The sequence below is a fragment of the Stegostoma tigrinum genome, chromosome 5 (genome assembly GCF_030684315.1).
Source record: "Stegostoma tigrinum isolate sSteTig4 chromosome 5, sSteTig4.hap1, whole genome shotgun sequence".
In the NCBI taxonomy this organism is placed as follows: Eukaryota; Metazoa; Chordata; class Chondrichthyes; order Orectolobiformes; family Stegostomatidae; genus Stegostoma; species Stegostoma tigrinum.
The window spans coordinates 86,514,069-86,537,364 of NC_081358.1; the positions used below are offsets into that span (position 1 = coordinate 86,514,069).

General features: G+C 40.2%; 1 protein-coding gene across 3 annotated transcripts in view; it reads left to right on the top strand.

The window, feature by feature from the left end:
* The window catches only part of cnbd1 (cyclic nucleotide binding domain containing 1), an 84,986-nt gene extending 71,408 nt beyond the window's left edge, over positions 1-13,578 (top strand). For all 3 annotated transcript variants that reach the window (XM_048528642.1, XM_048528643.1, XM_048528645.1), the window contains 5 exons: positions 3,372-3,481; positions 5,018-5,168; positions 5,392-5,459; positions 6,646-6,705; positions 12,502-13,578. In XM_048528642.1, coding sequence (XP_048384599.1) covers positions 3,372-3,481; positions 5,018-5,168; positions 5,392-5,459; positions 6,646-6,705; positions 12,502-12,681 — 569 coding nt within the window. In that variant the 3' untranslated portion in view covers positions 12,682-13,578. The remainder of the gene's footprint in view (positions 1-3,371; positions 3,482-5,017; positions 5,169-5,391; positions 5,460-6,645; positions 6,706-12,501) is intronic.
* Positions 13,579-23,296: the final 9,718 nt, after the last annotated feature.

A 23,296-nucleotide genomic window follows, 5' to 3' on the forward strand; every position in this document is an offset into this window, starting at 1 on the left:
ATAAGAGATTGAGGGGTGAACTTATAGAGGTGTATAAAATCATGAAGTGCACAGATAAAGTGAATATCACAAGTCTGTTCCCGAGGGTAGGGAGTTCAAAGCTAGAGCGTATATTTTTAAGGTGAGAGGAGAAATACTTAAAGGGGACCTGAGGGGTAGCTTTTTCCACACAGAGGGTGGTTCATGTGTAGAATGAACTGCCAGAGGAAGTGGTGGATGCAGGTACATCATTTAAAAGACATTTGGATAGGTACATGAATAGGAAAGGTTTAGAGGGTTAGGACCAATTGCAGGCAAGTAGGACTACTTTAGTTTGGGAAACTTGGTCGGCATAAACAAGTTGGACCAAAGGGTCTGTTTCTGTGCTAGATGACCATATGACTCTATAAATTGGTGTCTTTGCTTTCTCTTCACAAGAATGATCACACTTTCCTGCTTTTTCTCTTTGACTTGCAAAGATCAAGGATGGAGATCATTCAATGGGCTGACTGTGCAACGAAAGGCACCTTCTCAGCCACTGGTAATGTGTGCCAAAATGTTCCACTGGAAATGTTCCAGGAGGGTACAGATATCAGCAGTAGCCGCTTGCATGAGCTTGATCCTCCTAAGATACTCTTGTTGGGTTTGGGCCTCCAGCTGCTCAAATTGTTAGGGGTGGTACACTTTCCATTATTGCTCCTTTTTTGTATTATTGACCTATTTGTCAAATCAACCTGTGCAAAGATATTATCACACACCTCTGGAACAAGTAGGAGTTAGAACGTAGAACTATACAGCATAGGAACCGGTCCTTCCGCCCACAATGTTGTGTCAAACATGATGCCAAATTAAACTAACCCCTTTTACCTGTATATAGTCCGTATCTCTCCATTTCTTGTACATTCAATGTGCTTATTGAAAAGTCCTTTAAACACCCCTATCGTATTTTCCTCCACCACCACCCCTGGCAGCGTATCCTGGACTCCTACCACTCTCTGTGTAAAACAAAATTCCCCTCACATCGCCTTTGAACTTGCCCCCTCTCACCTTAAATGCATCCCCCCGGTATCAGATATTTCAACTCTCGGAAAAAGATTCTAACCGTCACCCCTGTCTATACATCTCACAATTTTATAGACTTCAATCAAGTCTCCTCTCTGCCTCTGCCTCTCCAGAGAAAGCAATTGGAGTTTTTCTAGCTCTCCTTATATCTCATACCCTCTAATCCAGGTAGCATACTGATTAACCTCTTCTTCACCCTTTCCAAAGCCTCCACATCCTTCTTGTAATGTGGTGATCAGAATTCAATGCAATACTCTAAGTGTGGCCTAACAAAAGTCTTATAAAGCTGCAACCTGACTCCTTGATTCTTATACTAAATTCAATGACCAGTAAAGGCAAGCATGTCATATACTTTCTTAACCACCCTATCTACTGGCCACTTTCAGGGAGCAATGGACTTGAACCTCAAAATCCGTCTGTACATCAATGCTGTTCAGGGTCCTGCCATTAACTCTATACTTCTCCTTAACATTTGATATCCCAGATTGCAGCATCTTACACTTACCTGGATGAAACATCATCTGTTATTTCTCCTCCCATATCTGCAACTGATCTGTATCCCGCTGTATCCTTCGACAGCCTTCTACCCTAAGTAAAGTCCACCAATCTTTATATCGTCTGAAAACTTACTAACCCATCCATTTACATTTTCATCCAAGTCATTTATATCATAAACAGCAGATGTCTCAGTACAGATTCCTGCAGAATCCCAATAGTCATGGATTTCCGGCCAGAAAGCACTCTTCTGCCACCAGCTCTGCCTTCTATGGATAAGCCAATTCTGAATCTTTGTGACAAAGTCATTGTGGATCCTATGCGTCTTAGTCTTCTGGATGAAGACCACGAGGGACCTTGTCAAAAGTCTTACTATAATCCATATAGACAACTCTATCCTCATTGATCACCTCTGTCACATGCAAAAAAAATTCAATCAAGTTAGTAAAGACGTGACCTGCCCCGCACAAAGCCATGATAACTGTCTCATGCTTTTCCAAATGCTCATAAATCCTATTCCTAAGAATTCTTACCAGTCGCTTCCCAAACACCGATGTGAGCCTGTAGTTTCCTGGATTATCCCTTTTCTTGAACAGTGGAATCTGTTGAATCATTTTATGGAGGGGTTGCAGTTGTGCATTAATTAAACTAATTATGGGTCATTTAAGACCGATTGAAGGAGATCAGATAAGAATTTTAAAGATGTGGCAAAAACTAGTTTAGATTTCTGGAGGTGGCCTTTCCTTCACAGACCAGGTGACCAACCCTCCATGAGGTTGTCCTTGACTTCATGTACATAGCAGCAGCAGTGGAGAGCAGGCCACAAAGTAGGGGAGCTCCTCCTCAAATAACCTAACCTTAGCTGCTAAGTTGCAAAAGCCATTTTTCAGGCAGTCAGCCTCTAAGCAACAGCGCATCAGCCTACTGCCACATGGACAGTGGCAAGAAATGTACTTGAATAAGTTCTAGTATTTTGAGTCCAAATTACTTCAAATGTCTGGAAACAGGCAGCATCTTTTAAAATCAAACTTCTAATAATTTGGAGTGACTGCATTTTGAAGATGTTTCTGTCTTTGCTTTCTCTCACTCTCACAAGACATGACTTTCTGCTGCTGTTTTCAAGCTGGAAGGATTCTGTTTTCTCATCCAGCCTCAAGAACCTATCCGTTGGCTATTAATTATCAGCTCCAGGAAAAGTAATATTTGGTCACTATTTCCCACAGAGCGCTGGCTTCTGTATCACATTTGAGACTAATCAAAAACTCACATGAAAAATTCTTTCCAAAACAAATACAGGAGAAACTCAGCAGATCTGGCAATAACTTTGGAGAGAAAAACAGAGTTAATGTTTTGAGTTAAGTGTGACCCTTCAGTTCTAAAGGTGTTGCTAGACCAGATGAGATAGCCCACATTGTCTATATTTGTTTCAGATTTCCACCATCAGCAGTAATTTGCTTCTGTCCTTCCCCAAACCTCTGTTTCTGTGATCATGTAGTGTGAGCAAGTGCCCAGTGACAATCAAGCTTTTTGTAAGAGCTCAGTCATGTTTAGCTTCAGAAGTCAAGCCCAATTCTAGGGGACGGATCTGCAATTTGTGGTAAACTAAAAAAGTTAATCATAGTATTAAACTCAAAGAAAAGGCACATAATTTTACTGAGATGGGTCGCAGGTCAGAAGATTGGACGGAATATTTTAAACAAAAATGCATAAATTGTAAATATGAACTAATTAAATGTACATCAATTAAACATATAATTAAACTTTTATGACAACAACCTTGCCTAAATATTTTAAAATACAAGTGCCTGATATTTATCTGTTGTTTTTACTTACAGTTCTAGTAAAAGAAGGTGAAATCAGTTCTTTTGCAGGATTTATTAAATCTGGCTACTGCTACATTTTCAAGGATGTAGAAGTTCTGGTAAAACTTCCTTTGGGAAATACGGTAAAAGTATTTTTTATATTGTATCCCATACCACACATGGTCTAATGCAATAAACTGTAGCACATTATAGTTGTCACTTTGCTGATATTCGCACTATTTATTAAACATCATTCCATTAGTATTTTCTCTATACAACTTAAGCACATAACTTATGTTATCATGTAAATCATCCTATGTTTGTAGAAAAAAAAATTTCTCTCACTGTTTCCAAATGTAGAATTGATTGAATGCAATCAAATGTGTGCAAATTCCAGATAACAAAGTGTAGAGCTGGATAAACACAGCAGGCCAAGCAGCATCTTAGGAGCACAAAAGCTGACGTTTCGGGCCTAGACTGGTCTGGGCCCAAAACGTCAGCTTTTGTGCTCCTAAGATGCTGCTTGGCCTGCTGTGTTCATCCAGCTCTACACTTTGTTATCTCGGATTTTCCAGCATCTGCAGTTCACATCATCTGTCTGCAAATTCCAAATGTTTCCAAATGATTTGCTGGGAAAAGATGGATGCAAATAAACTTCTGCTTTTGTTCCATTTCAGTTATGCTTGACAAAATAATAAACTGAATGTCTGTCTCTTCTGTCAATCTGCCAGTGGTGAAATCACTCTTTTTCCCTAATGTCATGGAGGTCCCAATCTGTTCAGCAACACATTTTCTAAAATAGAAATAAAGTGATGTCATGCGAGTTAATACACTTAGATCTGCTTCCTTTGATCATAGAAATGATAGCCTCATAATGTCAGTCCTGAAGAATAATTTGAAATGTACATTTCTGAGGAAAGGAACTGTAGTGTTAGACAATTACTGCATCCCATAAGCTATAAGATATGAGTTTTTAAATTCCCTCTTAGTATAATTTTACTTCTGAAATTATAAATCAACTGGAATGTCATGCTCACTGCCTGACAGCTTATGTTAAAAAATTCTGGACAATATTGATGTTCCTTACAATGTCCGAAACAATTATTTTGAGTTTGAATAGCCCACTCACGGCAAGGCTACAGGGACAACAGTGTAAGACCTTGTGTTTCAAGGCTTTCTTTTAAGGAGTAAGATCTCTCATCTGTACCAAAAATGCTGCAGTTATGCAAGTATACATCTGAGCAAGATGGACCTTGTTTATGGAGAGGTTCCTAGTAATCTTGCTTTCATCCAGCCTCCCTTTCCACCCCCCCAATCCCCCTCTACCCCTAGCCAGGTATTAGAACATAGAACATAGAACAATACAGTGCACCAGATCCCATAGAATGAAGAGATATTAACCCTGAATGTGATGAAACTGGAGCTTACCAATGGATCAGGTAAGGGACTTGGCGTGAGTTCATGAGGACCATGGCTTTTTTTGTTACTTTTTCAACCAAGTATAAAGGGCCAAAATGAAGGTTCACTTTGCATATTTTATCTGAAAGTGATGGCTGTCTTCCCCCCTCCCATAACTGACTAGTACTCTATTTCCTAACCATTTAATTGTCTATTTTTAGAAGTCATTTATTTGTGTCACTTACTGCTGCATGTGTGTATGTTGTTTTTTATTTCCCTAGCAAAGTGAGGTGAAACACATCATCATGGGAAAGCTACAAGAGAAGGAATCCTTTGGAGAGATCAGTATTATCCTCAACAAACCCTTCACCTGTACAATTATCACAGCTACAAAAGTAGAACTTGGAGTTATTTCTGCCAGTGATTTACGAGGTACTGTTAAATGCTGCCTGCTTGTTAGTTACTGTGGTGTTTTGGTGTGTAACAGGCACTGATAGTCCCTACTGAATTTTTATAGGAGATATAAAATGATATTTCATTTTACTCATTTTGAAAATGTAGTTGTAACATATTGCTGAAGTTTTGTTTGATGAGATTCAGTGTTCCTGTAGATATAACTGAAGACTTTTATTCAGACACTTCTTTCTGATCACAGAACTTGACCAAGTAAATCAAATACTCCTTCAACAAACAGCAGAACCAATCTTGGGCAGCCTCACTCAGGTCAGTGACCATTTTCGTGGTAAGGATGGCATAAATACGCTATAGGGTTTTTTAAAAATTCTATAAGCATGCTGAAATTTTCATTAAGCACTGAAATCAAACCAGCTAAAGAGCAAGTCTTTAAATTGTTCAACAAAATGATACGCATCAGAAAGTAAAAGAGAATTTTAAATAACCCAATATTTAGAAAAATTGCAAAAAATGGATGAATTAATGGGTCTTAAATTGAGAAATCCCTTGGACAGTATGATCGGCATTACTGAGACAATGGATATTCTGTTTCTGATCTTCAAGACTTCTCTAGATTCTAGAATCATCTTTACAAATTAGACGATGTAAACATAACCGCACTATTTGACAAAAGAAGAACAGGAGAAGTAAACAGCAGATTATAGGCCAGTTAGTCTGCTGTTAGTTGTAGGAAAACTGTTAAAATCAGTTATTACAGATGTGATAATAGAGTTGTGTCTTGTGCTAGACATGCAAAGTTAAAGAAATTCTTGGCTTTGTGAGCTCACTTCCAGTAAAAATGCCAGAAAAGTTTTGAGTCAGGGACTGGGGGTGGTGTAGGCTACATGTACTGGGTGCCATTACCTCCTACCTTTCTTGTTCTTTCTGGATGTCTGAAGTTCTACTATGCTAATATAAGATTTTTACTTCACCTTTCAGTAGTTAGGCTTTCATGTACACGTCTGTACCTGTGTGTGTGTGCGCGCGTGTGTGTGTGTGTGTGTGTGCATGTTGCTCAGAACAATGATGATGCTAGCTCAAAAGCGTTTTGTGGAGCATTTTTAATGTGGGGGAGGTAATGTCACTGCCGTTACCTCATAATTCTTACAGATCAGGAAACATTGCCGCATTTCTCACCTGCCATATGCATATCAGAAGGACTTACAGATTAATCATCAATCAGCATGGTCACATTCCGACTCATCTTCCATGGCTGTCAGCTTCTGATGTGGGATTGAACCACCTCAATCCCAGTAGATGGGGTTGGCCTCTATTTAACTATTTGTTTAATACCTTGTTACTTTGTTGGAATAATTTCACTACCAGGGAATGAACTTTTACTGAAAATTTTGAACTCAGTTGGAAGTAATTTGAAGTAGCATTGCAAATAAATTTACCTGTTTAATTCTTGACATAAATCATATATTTCATTGGGGATTTTGTTTCAACTGTGCAGGAAGAAGTCAACAATAGATATATTGCTTTGGAAAAAGAGAAAGAATGGCAACAGTTTAAGGTAAGTACGCATTTAAGACAATGGGTTTGGATCAGGGCACTTCTTGAGAAAAGGTAGATCATCACATTTTAAATTCTACAGGTTTTGAAGTATTCTGAGGTACCTACTTAGAGATACTGAGCTTTATAACTCCCTGGAGTTCCCTTTTATCACATTTGTGGAGGAATTTTAGAAAGAGAGAAAATGTTTACCATGCAAGATGCAACTAAAGATAAAATCCAGTAGGCCTTTTTAGGAAATATAGTAACACCAGACCTGAGTTTGAAGACTTTACGGACTGTGGGAAGTAAACAGGATTCTGGAGTGTAGACTGTGATGAGATGCAGAACAAATGTTCTCCACTTTGGTTCAGCAAATCTGGATTTTCTGATCGCCATTGTCTTTGTTTTCACATTTGCATTTGGGAAATAGATGTGGCATTGCTGTTTGGGCCAGCATTTATTGCCCCCCCCCCCCCCCCCCCCCCCACCACTGCCCTTAGCTGCCTGGAGAAGTTGGTGGTGAGCTGTTTTCTTGAACTTCGTTCCAGGGGCTATCGGGCACTCAGAAGGGTGTTAAGATGGGAGTTCTGGGATTTTGACCTTGCAACAGTGAAGGAACAATGATAATGTTCCAAGTCAAGGAGATGTGTGACTTGGAGAGGCATTTTCAGTTGATGGCTTTCTGCCTCCTACTCTTGTCCATTTGAATGGTTGAGGTCTTCAATCTGGAAGGTGCTGTCAAAGTGATCTTGATGAATTACTGCAGTGCATTTTGTAGATGGTACCAATTGGTGCCTTTGTGCATCAGTGGTGAAGGAGGTGAGTGTTGAAGAAGGTAGAAGGAACAATAATGAAGTGGACTGACTTGATCTTGATGGTGTTGAGTTTTTTGTGTTATTGGAACTGCACTCATCCAGGCATGTGGAGAGTATTCCATAAAACTCCTAACTCTGCCTTGTAGATATTGAACAGGTATTTGAGAGCAGGAGGTGAAATTTATTGGCAGAATTCCTAGTCTCTGAATTGTTGTAGTAACCATACAATGTATATGGTCAGTCCAGTTTAGTTTTTGGTTAGTGATAACCTCTAGGATATGGAGAGTGGGAAATTCAGTGATGGTAATATATTAGAATGTTGAAGGATACTTGAAGGATACCAAACACTTGTGTGGTACAGGTATTACTTGTTATCTTGGTACTAATGATAACAAAATTATCTTAACGTGGATATTGATGAACTAATCCCTCAGTAATACTTTAATTGTTCTTGACATTTTCTGTTTAGGATGGGATCCCAACACCAGCACCAAGTATTGATCCCAACCTTTGGTACTATATCATGGTCAGTCACCCGACTGTGATTTTCCCTGAATTGGCAGTAGCCAGACAGTGTACTTGCAGCCCAATCAGTTCAGTTGGTAAAGGGCTAGAGGGCAAATAGATGCAGCATCCTGTGTAAGTTGAGAGAGAGGCTAAAGGCCTGTCTAGAACTCTAGCCATGCAGTTTTCCGAGCATTGACTGGCTCCAGGCAGCTGCTGCTTTAATTTCCAGTTAGCTTCAACTTGCTTGAGTTAGCTTCTCACCATTTGAGGTAGGTAACTTTTCTGCCCCAGCCTTGACTTCAAGAAAAATGTGTTTTGACAATAGCATGCTGGCAAACTAGTAAACCAGGTTCTCATTGGAATTTAGAAGAGTGAGAGATGATCTCCTTCAAGTATATAGGATTCTTCAGGAGCTGCAGGGTAAATGCTGGCAGGAAGTTTTCCCTCCTGGGAGAGCCTAGAATCAGGGATCATAGTCTCACAATTAAAGGGCGTCACTTTAAAATTGAGATGAGGAGAAATTTCTTCTCTCAGAGAGAGCTGTAATGACAGAATCCTTGTGTACATTTACCACTGAGGTAGATAGATTCTTGATCAGTCAGGGAATCGAGGGTTATGGGGAAAGGGCAGGAATGTGGATATGAGGATTGTTGGATCAACCATGATTCAATTGAATGGCAGAGCAGGCTTGAGGGGCTGAATGGCCTACTCATGTCCATATTTCTTAATTTCTTACAGTCTTGCTAAACTACCCAGCAGTATGAAATTAAATGCCAGTAAAATTGACACCTTAATTAGGCATAGGTTCAGTCCCTATGACCATCTAACCTGTCTGTTTATTCTTTGCTGCCAAGTCCAAGTTCACAAACTTGAGCACGTAGCATAACTGGTTTAGCTATGTACTCCCAGCCCTGGCTAAACTATGTAAAGTGCTATCAGACTTTCACTTTCTTCTGCCCAACTGAGCCATTGTTCCAAGATGGTAGTGCAGACCATTTTTCCACTACCAGTATCGCCTTAAACTATTCCTCTGCTCTTTGTTTGATGAATAAAGTACGAACAGCTCACAGACTTAATTGGCACTAAGACTGTGTCCATCACTTGCAACTATCTTTGTGGCTTTGCCAAAATTAAGCCCATCCCAACCCAGTTCACCTTTCTCACCAATTGAAACCTGCCCGCAGGTGTCTTCCCAGCACAGCTGAGAGCTGTATCATGCTCTAATTTCTTTCCTATCTGTCCCAATTTACTCTCTGAACTCATCCTGTCATTGACTTACTTTGTATTCTCCCAACCTTGTTTTCATTAAACAGTTGAAGACCCTTATGTCCCCCTTTGTTAATTGATATTATGAATAGTTGCATCTCCTCTGGTACTGGCTCCTTGTTTTTCAAGGAATGCACTTTTTATGGGAGGGGCGATTGTGACAAATTCATTTCAATTACAGTTCTGAGAATTTGCATGATGCTTTATAATAATCTTCTGTTTGACTATAATGGTACATTTTGCAAGACCAAATAAATGATATGGAGCTTTATGTGATCAGGGCACAGCCTGGATAATTGTGCATGGAGCTTTGACACTATATTTGCAGTAATGCAAGTTTTCTGGTCACTGTCATAAATAATTAAATCAGGAAAACAGATCATTATCTATAGTAACCTTAATGCCCAATTGTTCTGATCTTTCATTAAGCTCTCTTTGTAACATTAATAGTACAATGATATGAAAAACAGTTAGAAGAGTAATGTGAGTGAATAAAACTACAGGAATGTGGAAAAAAGAAATGTACCCTGGACAAGCTGACAAAACTATTACATTTGTGTCCCCGAGTGTCTTCAGTATTATTTAATCTTTTTCTACCATGATCATGTGGTACCATCTCAATGGCCATGGCTGAGCTTATGAGAGCGTGCTGACTACTTGTCTAACTTGCCTCAGATGACATTGATGGACATTCTTTGGTTCCTCGGGGCCTAAAGGAGTTGGGGAGGGGTGTCTTCTACATAGGTGCCAGACTGTTCAGCCTGCTGATGGAGGCATTTAGGTCCCTGTCAGCAGAAGGTTGCATGGTGGAGGGTGAATGCCTTGAGGTATCATCCTCTGAGGATCCAGGCTTCTCCTCCTCAGCGGGTTCATCACTGGGACTTTGAAAGTTGGGCATTGTAGCAGGGGCTCTTCATCTCCTACTCCTTGTTTGACTCTGAGCAAAAGATAAAAATTGTTATTATCATGTTGTAAAGTCATTATGAAAGGTTTTACACAGGCATTGCTGCTTGGTATTTTGTGTTAACTTCTTCGGGAATTTCTCAGAAAGCATCTGGGCAACTTCAATCTCTCTTTCAGCATACACGTCCTCCCCTTGTTCTTCAGGAAGAGTCTGTGCATCCTCCTCGAACCTTGTGACGACTCCAATGGCAGGCATCCCGCACCCTGCCTATGTTCTCCCGCGCTAGTTGGGCTTGTTCTTCTCCTGGAAGTGTCAAAGAATCATTATGTTAGCATCGTTACTTGAACACTTTACCTGCACAGATAGATGCAGATGGAGACACAAGGCCCCAGAGCTGTGATTGACTATGTGTGCTACTTTTAAGAACAATGTTGTATGAGATAGTTATAGGATTCTGGGTACAAGGTCTTTGTCAAAGAACTACACCTGATGGTAATTAATAAAGCTTTTCACATTGTGTGTGCCTACTCCTGATATTCCTGTGATGTACTTACCTTGATACCATATTTTGTGTTTTCCTTCACCGATGCAAGCCTTTGGTGAGAAGCTATATGGTGTCAAGGTTCTTTAAGTTATGATGAAAGATCAGTGAGTTGGTGGTGCATAATCCTCATGTGAAGCTACTTTTTGTGTTTGATGTGGGAAACCTGGGCAAATGGGAAAGAGGCATCTATACTGTCGTGCAAGTTTACAGTTTGGCAGTGTGTGGGCAATGAAGTGGTGTGTATTCATCAGATTGATAGGGGCCTGAAACTTAATGTGGCAGTGCAACAGAGGCCATTCATTCACTTGCACCATAGGAACTAGTCACAATTCTGCCTGCTGTAGGGGTTAACCACCTCCATCAGTGCAGCTTTTGTCCGTCAGGTTGGCCTCCCATTGCTAGCCCACGGAAAGAGGACATTTCTACAGTCACAATGCACCTTCAGCAGAAGATCAAAACAGGCATTGCTGACTGATGTTAGGCATCTCATCTGGGACTTGATTGAAGTCATGATGCAACATCCAAAGATGGTCCTAGGTTGCAGAGAATGATGTGCTGATTAGGTGCCTTTTAAAAAGACACATCAAAGCTGAAGCCCAGAAAATCCTGGCAGGGGCAGAACTTCCTATAAGCTCAGCACTAAATTTTGGTCTTTTACCTGCTTGTTAGTTATAATGAGATTTAAAGAATGCAAACATGCAAGAAAACCTGACCTGCCATCAAGTGGAAATCTTTCCCATACTTGAACCTACCTATATATTTAAACTCTGGAGAGCAACTTGAAGGGTGCACCTTTAGACTGTGCAGTGAGAATGCTGCAAGTGATCCAGTGTTTTTCTTCTGGAATGAACCTGTGTTTTTAAATGAATCCGAAGTTCCTAAATATTGATTTCATTGGAACACACCAATGAGCTTGAAAAATCAAATTCAATTCTGTTTTTCCCTCAATTTCTAATGAATTAATTAATCTCAGAGAGGGGAGAAAGCAGAAAAATTGTAATTGGCTCAACTATTCCTGAGTCATGAAAGCAAAATAAGGAGGAGAAGCAAAAATAAATGACGGAATTATTTGAAATCAAGACGCAACAATTTTGTTATAGAATGCATGGTAAAATATGTTCACATTTAGTATTGGTGCCCTAACAAGGCAAAATAACCTAAACTTGAAATTTGACAATTTAGAAACAATTATGCACAGAATTACACTGAACGGCCACATGTAATTAAGAACAAAATCAAGGTCAAATGAGTTTGCATTTCTTTTCTGAAAAAATAATAATTGCAAATTGGAAGAGGAGACACTTCTACTTAGCACATGCATAAAGCAGCCTCTGCTCAGCATATCTGTTAGTTAGAACCTCCCCTAATCAGGATTCTTCAGCAAATTCTGTCCCTTCCAATCATCATAAACTTTATGGAAACTCCTTCTTGTGAAGCCAGGGAGTGTAGGAGTATCTCTTCTCTCTGCATACAGCATAATCATCTATCCCATCTCCACTATAGCCAGATTCAATTGCTTTTCCAGGGTTCATCTGAGAATACCTGCTGAATTACAGTAGCCCAACACTTAATGCCCACTTTGTTTGGGAACATGCAGCAGGTGACCGCATGGGGATGGTACAATTTTAAAGTAGTGTCCAAGATCAAGTTTCATTTGTTTCTGTGTTTGTGTAAGAATTGTCTCTGTGCCTACTTTGAAATTGCAATATTTGATGAACCAGAAATTGTAATCTTGATAGAACAGTGTTAATTATTTTTTCTGTCATTTTTTTCCAACAGCAAAAAGTAATAAAGGAAACAATATTTTACAAAGGAATACACCCTAACACTGGAAAGTGGAAACATGATTGGAATAAAAAGGAACACTCAAAAGGAGATATCTCTCAGTCAGTTGAGAATGACTCCAGAATACAAAGTTTGGAACAACTGGGTGGATCTCAATTACCTTCCTACCAATAAGCATTTGTAGTTATGCTTCCAGTTCTGATTCACTTCAACATAATAGACTTTTTCTTTCTTTACAGCCAAAAACAGGGGCTTTGAAAATTGTGTATTACACCACCCTTTTCCCTTGGTATGAACTGCTAAGAAGATGGCTAATTCATGAAAATAATGCATGGGCGCCTTCACAATTATCTTCCCTATTCCACTTCTGTTTTGCTATCCTGAGCATAAAGTAATAATTGTTGTTCAACTATGAAGGATTTTTCAATTAACCCTTTCTTCCTTAAGGTAAAATGAACCTTGAGTGAAAAGCACATATTCAAGGAAATGACAAAGCTAGACTTGTTTCATTTTACCAGTTAACCAATATACAAATTCCAAAAATAACATTCAGTATTCAAAAGAGTCAGTCTGTGTGGTCTTCATGCAGAATCAGGTTCACAGCATTGCCTTTAGAATATTGACTTTGAAAAACTGAAAAGCATAACTTCCGTACATGCAGTTCCAACAAATTAATCTCACTGCAGTGTTATAACAACTACAAGCATACAAGTTACGAACAACATACATAATGGCCTATAATGGATTTTACAGTTAACAGTGAAGCAAAACATTCACCATTAACATCAGGAAAATGTGCCCAGAAGGTCCAGTGATCTCTGTGTCATGGCTTTCCCAATAGCAGTTTAAATGTGGTTCAAAGTCAAGGAAATCTCCAAGCGTGCAGCAGCTGTGATGTCAGTAAGCAGGATAAACACCCAGTCACTTTGAAGTATCCTCATGGACAAAAACCGGAAAGAAAACAGCATTATCTTTCACATTTAATTTATTCTTAGGATACAATTATGAAAATAAGCTATAATTTAGTTAAGAAACTAAAATGTTAATATGTGCATGAAACATTATTTTAAAATGCGGATTATTTTTTGTCATAATACAGTAATTTGATATTCCACAAGTATAAAATTAGCTTTAAAAATATCATTGAGAGAGTCTATCATTAATTATGAATCTCTATTAAAGTCAATGTAGCCCCTCAATCAGAAAGCTGTAAGTTACTTTCCTGTGGGTTTTTACAGTAAGGCTAAGCATAAGAATGGATGTTCTCATAGATTGCATTCTCGGGAAGTTCTTTAAAATGCATTCAGTGAAGGAACATTGAATCATTGAAAGCAACTTCTGTATTGCTTCATGTACCTGCATTAATGTGGAGTCCCAAAGGTGCTATCAGTTTCAGTGTCAGGATGAGGTTGGTAGGTTCATCCAAGACATGCATGTATAAGCAATTCCAGTGATTCACTAGCCCCATTTCAAGAACCCCTCTGCATGATCTGTTATACTTTTCATGATACTGAGGCTGGTTGTTAGGTTTCTCACATTCTTTTTCCTGCCTGAATGCTTCTGCTCCACAATATCCTTATTGATCAGAGCCTGTCCTCTCAGCAATGCCATGCTGTGCATAGCTCAGTAGATCAGCAAAATTTGAGAAACCCTTACTGGGTTATACTTAAGGGTCCAATTCAACTGGACATATGTATCCCAGTGGGTGCAGCTCCCTTTTCATGTTACCCATGGCAGCTGGATTGGAGTTATCTTCCTTCTATTTTCTCCTACCTGCCCACCCCCTTCCAGTCTCCTTTCAAAGCAAACAAATGCCATCAGGCAAATGGTTCTTTGGAAGCCCAGCTGCTGACCTGAGCTTCTGCATCATTTTCACCCTCTTCTACCTCCTAGAGCTCTGACACACTTTGGCACCTGTGCGCCGTCGAGACAGTGAGAACAGGGCTTAGTTTCCCTGTAGCTTGTAAAGGACAATAAGTTTTTTTTAATGATTACTATTCCATTGTCTATGACTGGTTCTTATTGTTGTTAAATAAATGAAAAGTGGTAATGAAAGTTAATTGCCACTCTGGTTAATTGAACTACCTATGCTTTCTCATAATTGTCTTACCAGTACAGTTGACACTTTAATTACCTGTTTGCCATTTTGTCAGTTCATTACTTATTTTCCAGTTCAGATATAACAATCCATTTTGAACTTATCTCTTTTGAATATACCTTTCATTACCACTTTTCATTTATTTAACAACAATAAGAACCAGTCACAAACAATGGAATAGTAATCATTAAAAAAAACTTATTGTCCTTTACAGGCTTACAGGGAAACTAGGAGATGGGCACACATTTTTTTTACAGTATTAGGACAAGTTAGTCACGCCTCTTTCACAATCTCTTGGGAGTACTCCAAAACATTTGGATTTTGCTGCTCATCAGTGATGAGGCTGGCAGAAAAGTAGATGGGAAGTTTGCAGTGGTTGCAGACAAGACCTGAAAATATCAGGAGCAGTTTGGCCCAAGGGAAGAGAGACAACACACAAACTGGCAGCTGTGGACGGCAGTGTGAAGAGAACATGGTGGTGGTGACGTTAGTCTTCAAATCGAGAGTGGTGGGATGGATGCCAAAGAGCACGTTTACAAAGCAAAGAGCTGTGTATGATAGAGATCTAAAAATAAACAATTGCTAGAGAAACTTAGCAGGTCTGGTAGCACCTTTGGAAAGAAAACAGAATTAAAGTTTAAGTCCAGTTACCCTTCAAAATGTCACAACAAATTTTCGGTGTCCTATGCAGAAGGTGTCACAATAATTTTGGTACTTGTGAGGAAAGTACAATATTTCAGATGACACTGGCTGTGGCAAGTGACCAGAGGTTATGGCACAGGGAAATGTGTTCACAAGAAAAGCTACGTCAGTTTCACTTTTTTTTTCTTACATTGAACAGATCTTCGTTATGTCTTTCAACAGCTTCTGCAACAAAATTTCAATGTTTTCAGTATTGATTAAAGGGAACATATATTTCAAGCCAAATGTAAGAAGTTTGTTATCAAAAATCCACTTTTGAATATAATCAGTTCAAAGACAACCAATTCCATAAACATACTGAGTTTTGTGGAAGGATCCCTTGACCTAAAATTTTAACTCTGATTTCTCCCCACAGATGCTGCCAGACCTGCTAAGCTTTTCTGGAACTCTCTACTCTTGTCTCCATAAATATATTGCTACTTCAAATTAATTGATACCCACCATTAAAATTGAGCCAGCGATGCTATTCAAAGGAATAGCTATTTGCCTTGAATTTCTTCCGCGTAATTGACAAGCAAAGTACAAATCTTGATAGAGATAGTAGAAACTGCAGATGCTGGAGAATCTTGCATAACAAGGTGTAGAGCTGGATGAACACAGCAGGCCATGCAGCATCAGAGGAACAGGAAGGCTGACATTTTGGGCCTAGACCCTTCTTCAGAAGTGGATTGTCACAGTTATGTCAACAAAAATCAAACAACCTGTGAATAGAACAAAAGCAGAAGTTGCCGGAAAAGCTCAGCAGGTCTGGCAGCACCTGTAGAGAGAAATCAGAGTTAACGTTTCGGGTCCGGCGACCCTCCTTCAACCTGAAACGTTAACTGATTTCTCTTCACGGATGCTTCCCAACTTGCTGAGCTTTTTCAGCAAGTTCTGTTTTTGTTTTTGATTTAGCTGATCTTTCAGGTTTATTTTAGTCTGTGAATACAAGTCTTATTAAAAATTTTAAATTGTCAAATACTAATTCACATTTAAAAACTGACAGAACTGCAGATGCTGTAAATCAGGAACAAAAACAAAAGTGGCTGGAAAAGTTCAGTAGGTCTGGCAACATATGTGAAAGATAAAAAAAACAGTTAAAGTTTTGGGTCCAGTGACCCTTCCTCAGAACAGATTACTCAGATTCCTAATTCACAATTACCTACCACGGTGGAGATGGTAATAATGGTGAAGAAATTCCCTGGAAAAATTAAGTGGTTAGGCCAGATATGTTAGATTTCCATTTTAACCAGCAATGTAATGAACTTGCAGTGTGGTTTATTATAGAACTGTTGCAAAATCAGTGGATAAGACTGAGTTGAAAAACAAGTTCTTCATTCTCTGCCATTCTCTAGTTTAAAATAACTAACTTGGAGTACTATATTCTTAAATAGCACTTTTCTAACATCTGTCATGTTTAATAGACAAGGTGCTGCAGCAAAGGAAAAATGGTGCCTGTACATGCTAAACAAGATATTAGATCTACAGAAGTGATTGAGGCAATTTTCTTGACTCGGGAAGCTGTTGGGATCTAGAATGCTTTATCTGCAACGGTAGTGGAAGTCAATTCTGTAAATAATTTTAAAAGTGATATGTAATTGAGGATTAAGCACTCACAAAATTACAGATGTGAGTATGTAGAGCTAAGTTCAACTGCATTTTCATAAGCATGTGACTGTGTCTTGGCCTCAGCAGCGAGCAGTTAACAGATTATTCCATTGTTCAGGCCAGGAAGGGTCTGCACTCAGTCTAACTGACTTTTCCGCAAACCTGCAATTCCAACTGCCTGGTCCAAAAAATGAAGAGTGACTCGGCTTTGGACAGGCAGTGAGATTGGCAGGGGAGGCAGGGTGGAGTGCATATCACTAGTAATGTGGAATTAAAGGGCTCTACTGTCTAACTAAGGACAGAGACCAACCCCCAGGAGTTGCAGGCACAAACACAGGGGCAGCAGTCAGCAATAATATCACTGAGTTTAAAAGTCTAAACAGGAGGTGCCTCTATGACCAGATTCCTTCATGAGGGAAGCTGGCAGAAGGGAGGGAAGAAAGTGAGGGAATTTGGCCAGCTAACCTGGCCCCAGCAAACAACTGATGAAGGGGTGGGTCAGCAAGAATTGACCCAATGGCACATTGCTTTGAGGGCAACTGTTGCTACTGTGGTCCCCATCATGGACCATGGAGTGTCCGAGAACACCTGACTCTACTCAGGGAAATTGCTGGGAAATCATCTGAGTCTGCACACAGCAGTAAGCCGGGCCAACGTAAGCAAAATGTCCACGCATGTGGAAAGTGGGCCACATTGGCTCAATTGACTATCTGGAGGTGGTCTGAGCTATCACGTTTCTCACCACTGGAAACATTAGTGGTGGTCAATTAATGGCCACTTAATGGCATCAATTTGTCATCTCACTGATGGATTCTCCTGTGAACAGATGAGGAAAGTAGTTGCTTTCGGCTAACCTGCCTGCTGGGTGCTGGGTTGGGGCAATCAACAATTCACTCATTACGTGAACAGTTGGAGACATAATGGGGGAAGCGTGAGGCAGGGGGCAAAAAGAATGTGGACTCTGAATGTAATCCATAATACCACAACACATAGGAGAAAAAAATAGGCCTTTTCATCTATTGAGTTTACTCCACCTGTTTACTGAGGTAATGACTGATCTGATAATCATCAACTCCACTTTGTTGCCTTTTCCCCATAACTTTTGATTCCCTTCTTGATTAAAAATCTGTTTATCTCAGCCATGAAATTATTTAACAACACAGCCTCAACAACCCTCTGGTAAGGAATTCCATGGAATGACTGGCCCCTGAGAAAGGAAATTCCTTCCGATCTCTGTCTTAAATGAGTGACCCTTCACTTTTAGATTATATCCTCTAGTCCTAGACTTTCCAACAACAGGAAACAATCTCCCCACGTCTACCCTGTCAAATCTGTGATTCTCTTGTTCTCATCCCTTACCCTTGATCCCCTGTCTCCCATGACCCTGACCCACAAGAAGAAAGACAAGACCACTGACCATCCTGCATTGGGACAAAGAGCCTGCTGCAATTTTCCGAAGAAACACAATGTAAACTCAAAGAACAACCCATCATTTTGCTCTCACAGGCTCAAGGTCTCAATATTAAATTAAATATCTTCAGAAACTGGGCACATCATATCTATTCTCTGATTTGTTTACATTCTATCCCCCTTCCCCACAGATGTGTAATGTTTGTGATCACAGATAATGGGAACTGCAGATGCCGGAGAATCCAAGATACCAAAGTGTGGAGCTGGATGGACACAGCAGGCCAAGCAGCATCTTAGGAGCACAAAAACTGACGTTTCGGTCCTAGACCCCTAGGGCCTTCATCAGAAAAGCTTTTCTGATGAAGGGTCTAGGCCCAAAACGTCAGCTTTTGTACTCCTAAGATGCTGCTTGGCCTGCTGTGTTCATCCAGCTGCACACTTTGTTATCTGTGTAATGTTTGTGTTTTATTTACTTTGCTCTCCATAGAGAGAAGCCATTCTCCTCCTTTTACACCATATTTTACACCCATTTTACATCTCTTTTTGCTTTATAGCCACCATTAACACCCCCCCCCCACCTTGTCTTTTGCACTGGGCGTGTACAGCATCTACATTTTTGCTACTTCTCTGAACATAAAAAGAAAGCTTGTTTTCCAATGTTTTTCAGTTCTGAAGAAGAGTCATACCCGACTCTAAACGGTAACTCTGTTTCTGTCTCTGTACGTGCTCCTAGACATGCTGAGCTTCTCCAACATTTTCTGTGTAGTTAAAGATTTGGAGACAAATCCAATGATGGGAGCTGCTGAAATTTGATTTCCATTAATAAATCTGGAATTAAAAGCTAATACTGACCACAACAGCTGTTCTAATAATAGTTGGGGAAAAATGTACCTGTTTCATGGATGTCCTTTAGAGAAGGAAATCTGCCATTCTTGCTAGGTTTGGCCTACATGTGACTCCAAATCAACACCAGTGTGATAGATACTTAAACACACTCTGAAATAGCCAAGCAAGTCTCCCAGTTTCAGAGCAATTAGAGATTAGCAGTAAGTGTCAGCGATGTCCATGTGTCAATAAAAATAAAATCTGTTTCTGTTGGAAGAGCAAGTGTGTAAAATTGGAAGTGTGTACATGGGGAAACGGATTTGGTTAATGCTTCAAAGGAGATACTAACAGAACAATGAGGATTTATGCCTAATAGTGGTTAATTAGCTCTACCAGAGTCAGCACAGGCCTAATCTGGAGGTCGGCATGAGGAGGCAACTCCCGACTACAGGAGGGCCATGAGGAGGCGAGTCCCGGACTGGAGGCCATTGCAGGGAGGTGACTGCTAGACTATAGGACTGTCGCAGAGAGGCGAGTCCCGGAATGGAGGCGATAGCAGGGAGATAAGCTGCTTTGTGGACTGGACGCAAGGCCTCGAGCTTTAAAGCCTGGTGTGGTCTGGAAACTTGGTGCAGTGTGGTTTGGAAGCTAGGTGCTGGCATAACCCAGGATGGAAGAGCTGTAAATTATATACTTTTTAAAATCTTTCCTTTTTATTTTTATGCTGAACATTTTATTTTTTTCTGCTTTATACCAAGTACTTAAGTATCTGTACCTAGATATCTTGATTGTGCTGTAAGTGGCAATATTGCAAACCTTTCCCTGCACTCATTTGCATGCCCATGATAATAAAGCTAATTCAAATGCAAATCCAAATCTCTCTGAAGAAGGGTCATTGGACATGAAACATTAACTCTACTTTCTCTGCACAGCTGCTAAACCTGCTGAGATTTTCCAGCAATTTCTGTTTTTGTTTCAGACATGACCTTCTTCCATGCCACCACATTCTACTGCGTTAAAAGGGAAGATACTAGAGATTTTCACAAAGCCTTTCCAAATGCAACAGTATTTGTCATAATTCTAGCTTTGGGGGAGGGGGAGCTGGTAGGAAATAGACTGAATCTGTGTCCAAATTTCAAACCTAGCTGTCAATGGGAAGTTGATGGTGGTGAAAACAATCGTTTTAGGATTTTGACTGAAACTTGATTGGAATGGAAACAAGTTTTGCTGTCCCATAGAATGTGGTAGTTGGGCTTTTGAGATGGCCTAACAGAGGCCTCTCAACTTGTCAAAAGGGGCCCACTGCCATTAAAGGTATGGAACTGTAAAAGCAGCTGAGCCCCCCTTGTGGAGAATAAGCTACCATAGGCTTACCTAATGCATTGGTACCTTGAAATGGCACTGGATGCCCGTATCCAGGCTATTGAGTTAATCTCCTCTCCTCCCCACATCCACCACTGCACCCCATCCCCCAACCCCATCTCCTTCCCATATAGAGAAATGAATCCCAGTCAGCCTTAACAAGGCTCTAAAACACCTATCTAGCAGCCAGCCACCACATATCATCCATATTGCCACATTCAGAATCTACATCCCATAAACTCGCCAGGTCAGGAGTAATGCATTTATCAATGTTAGAATTTTCAGGCCCTACCCTCTACTTTTCTCACCTTGTATTTGTATAGAGCTTTGCACTATTAGAGATTAATTTAGCCACTGATGATGTTTATAAACCAACTGTCAATCTAGATTAGTTTATGTTTGAAAGGAATAGCAATTTGATTTTAAGGGTTTGTTTGCAGCTTTATGAAACAATGGAATTGGCATGATTGTTAATCAGCCTTGTTAACTGAAGGCTGGTCTGTATATGTAGTGATGTTGAATGATTTACACAATGCTGCACATGTTCATAAACCTGTAACATTAAATTAGCTCCCAAGGGCAGAAAGATTAGGCCAACTGAGAAAGGAAAATTTTAATATTCTCAAAATAGACCCCAACTTGTCCACTTCTATTTTAACAGAGATTGGTCGCATTCCAGATGACCAATTTGGTCCCAAGTAGTGAGTCAATCACACATACCTAAGGAGGCTATGCGCTCTATTTTAACAAGATATTTCCAGTATAAGTGGGCTGGGATTCTCAGTGGTCTGGAATTCCTGCAAGAGTCACAAGCAAACCCAAATCAAAGGGTTTCCATTTCCACTCCCCCTCCCATTCTTTAGATGACATGTCCATCATGGGCCTCCTGCAGTGCCACAATGATGCCACCCGAAGGCTGCAGGAACAGCAACTCATATTCCGCTTGGGCACCCTACAGCCCAATGGTGTCAATGTGGACTTCACCAGCTTCAAAATCTCCCCTTCCCCCACCGCATCCCAAAACCAGCCCAGTTCGTCCCCTCCCCCCACTGCACCACACAACCAGCCCAGCTCTTCCCCTCCACCCACTGCATCCCAAAACCAGTCCAGCCTGTCTCTGCCTCCCTAACCTGTTCTTCCTCTCACCCATTCCTTCCTCCCACCCCAAGCTGCACCTCCATCTCCTACCTACCAACCTCATCCCACCTCCTTGACCTGTCCGTCTTCCCTGGACTGACCTATCCCCTCCCTACGTCCCCACCTATACTCTCCTCTCCACCTATCTTCTTTTCTCTCCATCTTTGGTCTGCCTCCCCCTCTCTCCCTATTTATTCCAGAACCCTTACCACATCCCCCTCTCTGATGAAGGGTCTAGGCCCGAAACGTCAGCTTTTATGCTCCTGAGATGCTGCTGGGCGTGCTGTGTTCATCCAGCCTCACATTTTATTATCTCCAAATCAAAGAGGGCATTTCTTTCCAATATTTTTCATAACTGACATTCAAATGGCCTAATAGAAAGTCCTTATAGTAGGAAGATAGTATTTTACTGAAGCTTTTATCACTCAGATCATTCTTCCAATATCACACTCTTGCAGTAACAAGCCATAAACCAACTCATGAACTTATGAAATGTGCATTTTTATAATAGATTTGCCACATTTATGAACAAAACAATGCAAATTTTAAAATAATAACTGCACTTAGATTTACCATTCTTTCATTATCTGATCTTTTTAATATTTGATGAGTGGGAGCTTGACTCAAGCTAATATTTATCACAACTGAACTTCATTACCCACTTAATGGAATACTGCAGGTAAACTGGAATGAAGGTTAGTAGAAATTATGGATAAAGTACATTCGTTGGAGGGACTTTGAGCGAAACACATTTAAATCTGTAAAGGTAGTGAAAATGAAAAGTGATCAGCTCATGTACCAGACGATGTCAGTTAGTAATTTGAACACAAATGATACTCATGATTCATTTGAATAGCAGTAAAGATTTGCACATGCAACACCGTTCTTTGGGAGCTCAACTAGTAAAGGCCAGGGACTGAAGATATCAACTATTGCCGTTTAATGATAACGGATGCTTCATGAAAGGAAGGCACACTTTGGCTGCAGGCAACTTGTATTTCTCAGTTCATTGAAAATAGCAAGAGCGGTTAGAGCTGCATTAAGGGTGTGTTATAGTGATGCTAAAATTGGATTCCATCATCAGATTGTTAATGCCTGAAGCCTTTCATAAACAAAAATAGTTTCTGAACCAGAAAAGTACTGACTTAAGATGAGCATAATAATCGACTAACCAGTTTAAGCCTATCATCCTTAATAGGCACACAATTAAAGAGGCAGCAATTAGGAGAAATCCCCAAGGAAGATCATTGAGGGTCTCCGTTCTGAGGAAGGGTCACTGAACCTGAAATGTTAACTCTCTTTTTTGCTTCACAGAAGCTGCCTGACTTGCTGAGCTTTTCCAGCAACTTTGTTTTTGTTCAATGAGGGTCTCTCCCGACAAGTATTGGTCTCACGCCACTGACATTAGAGCTCAAAAACTTGCAGGAAAATCCTGATTTCTTATTTTAAAAGCTAAACGAGTAAAACTCTTTACTGCTGTACTGTCTCTCTCAGACCCACATTATGGATGGAGACAGGAAACACTAAATTACAAACAGCTAGGTTTCCAAAAACAATGGAAGGATAAAATAACAAAATCTTTTCCATGCAATGTAGTGAATGGGAATTGTGGAATGCTTGCCCTTGTGCTATCCAGCCCTTCAAATTAACTCTAATGTAAAATAAACG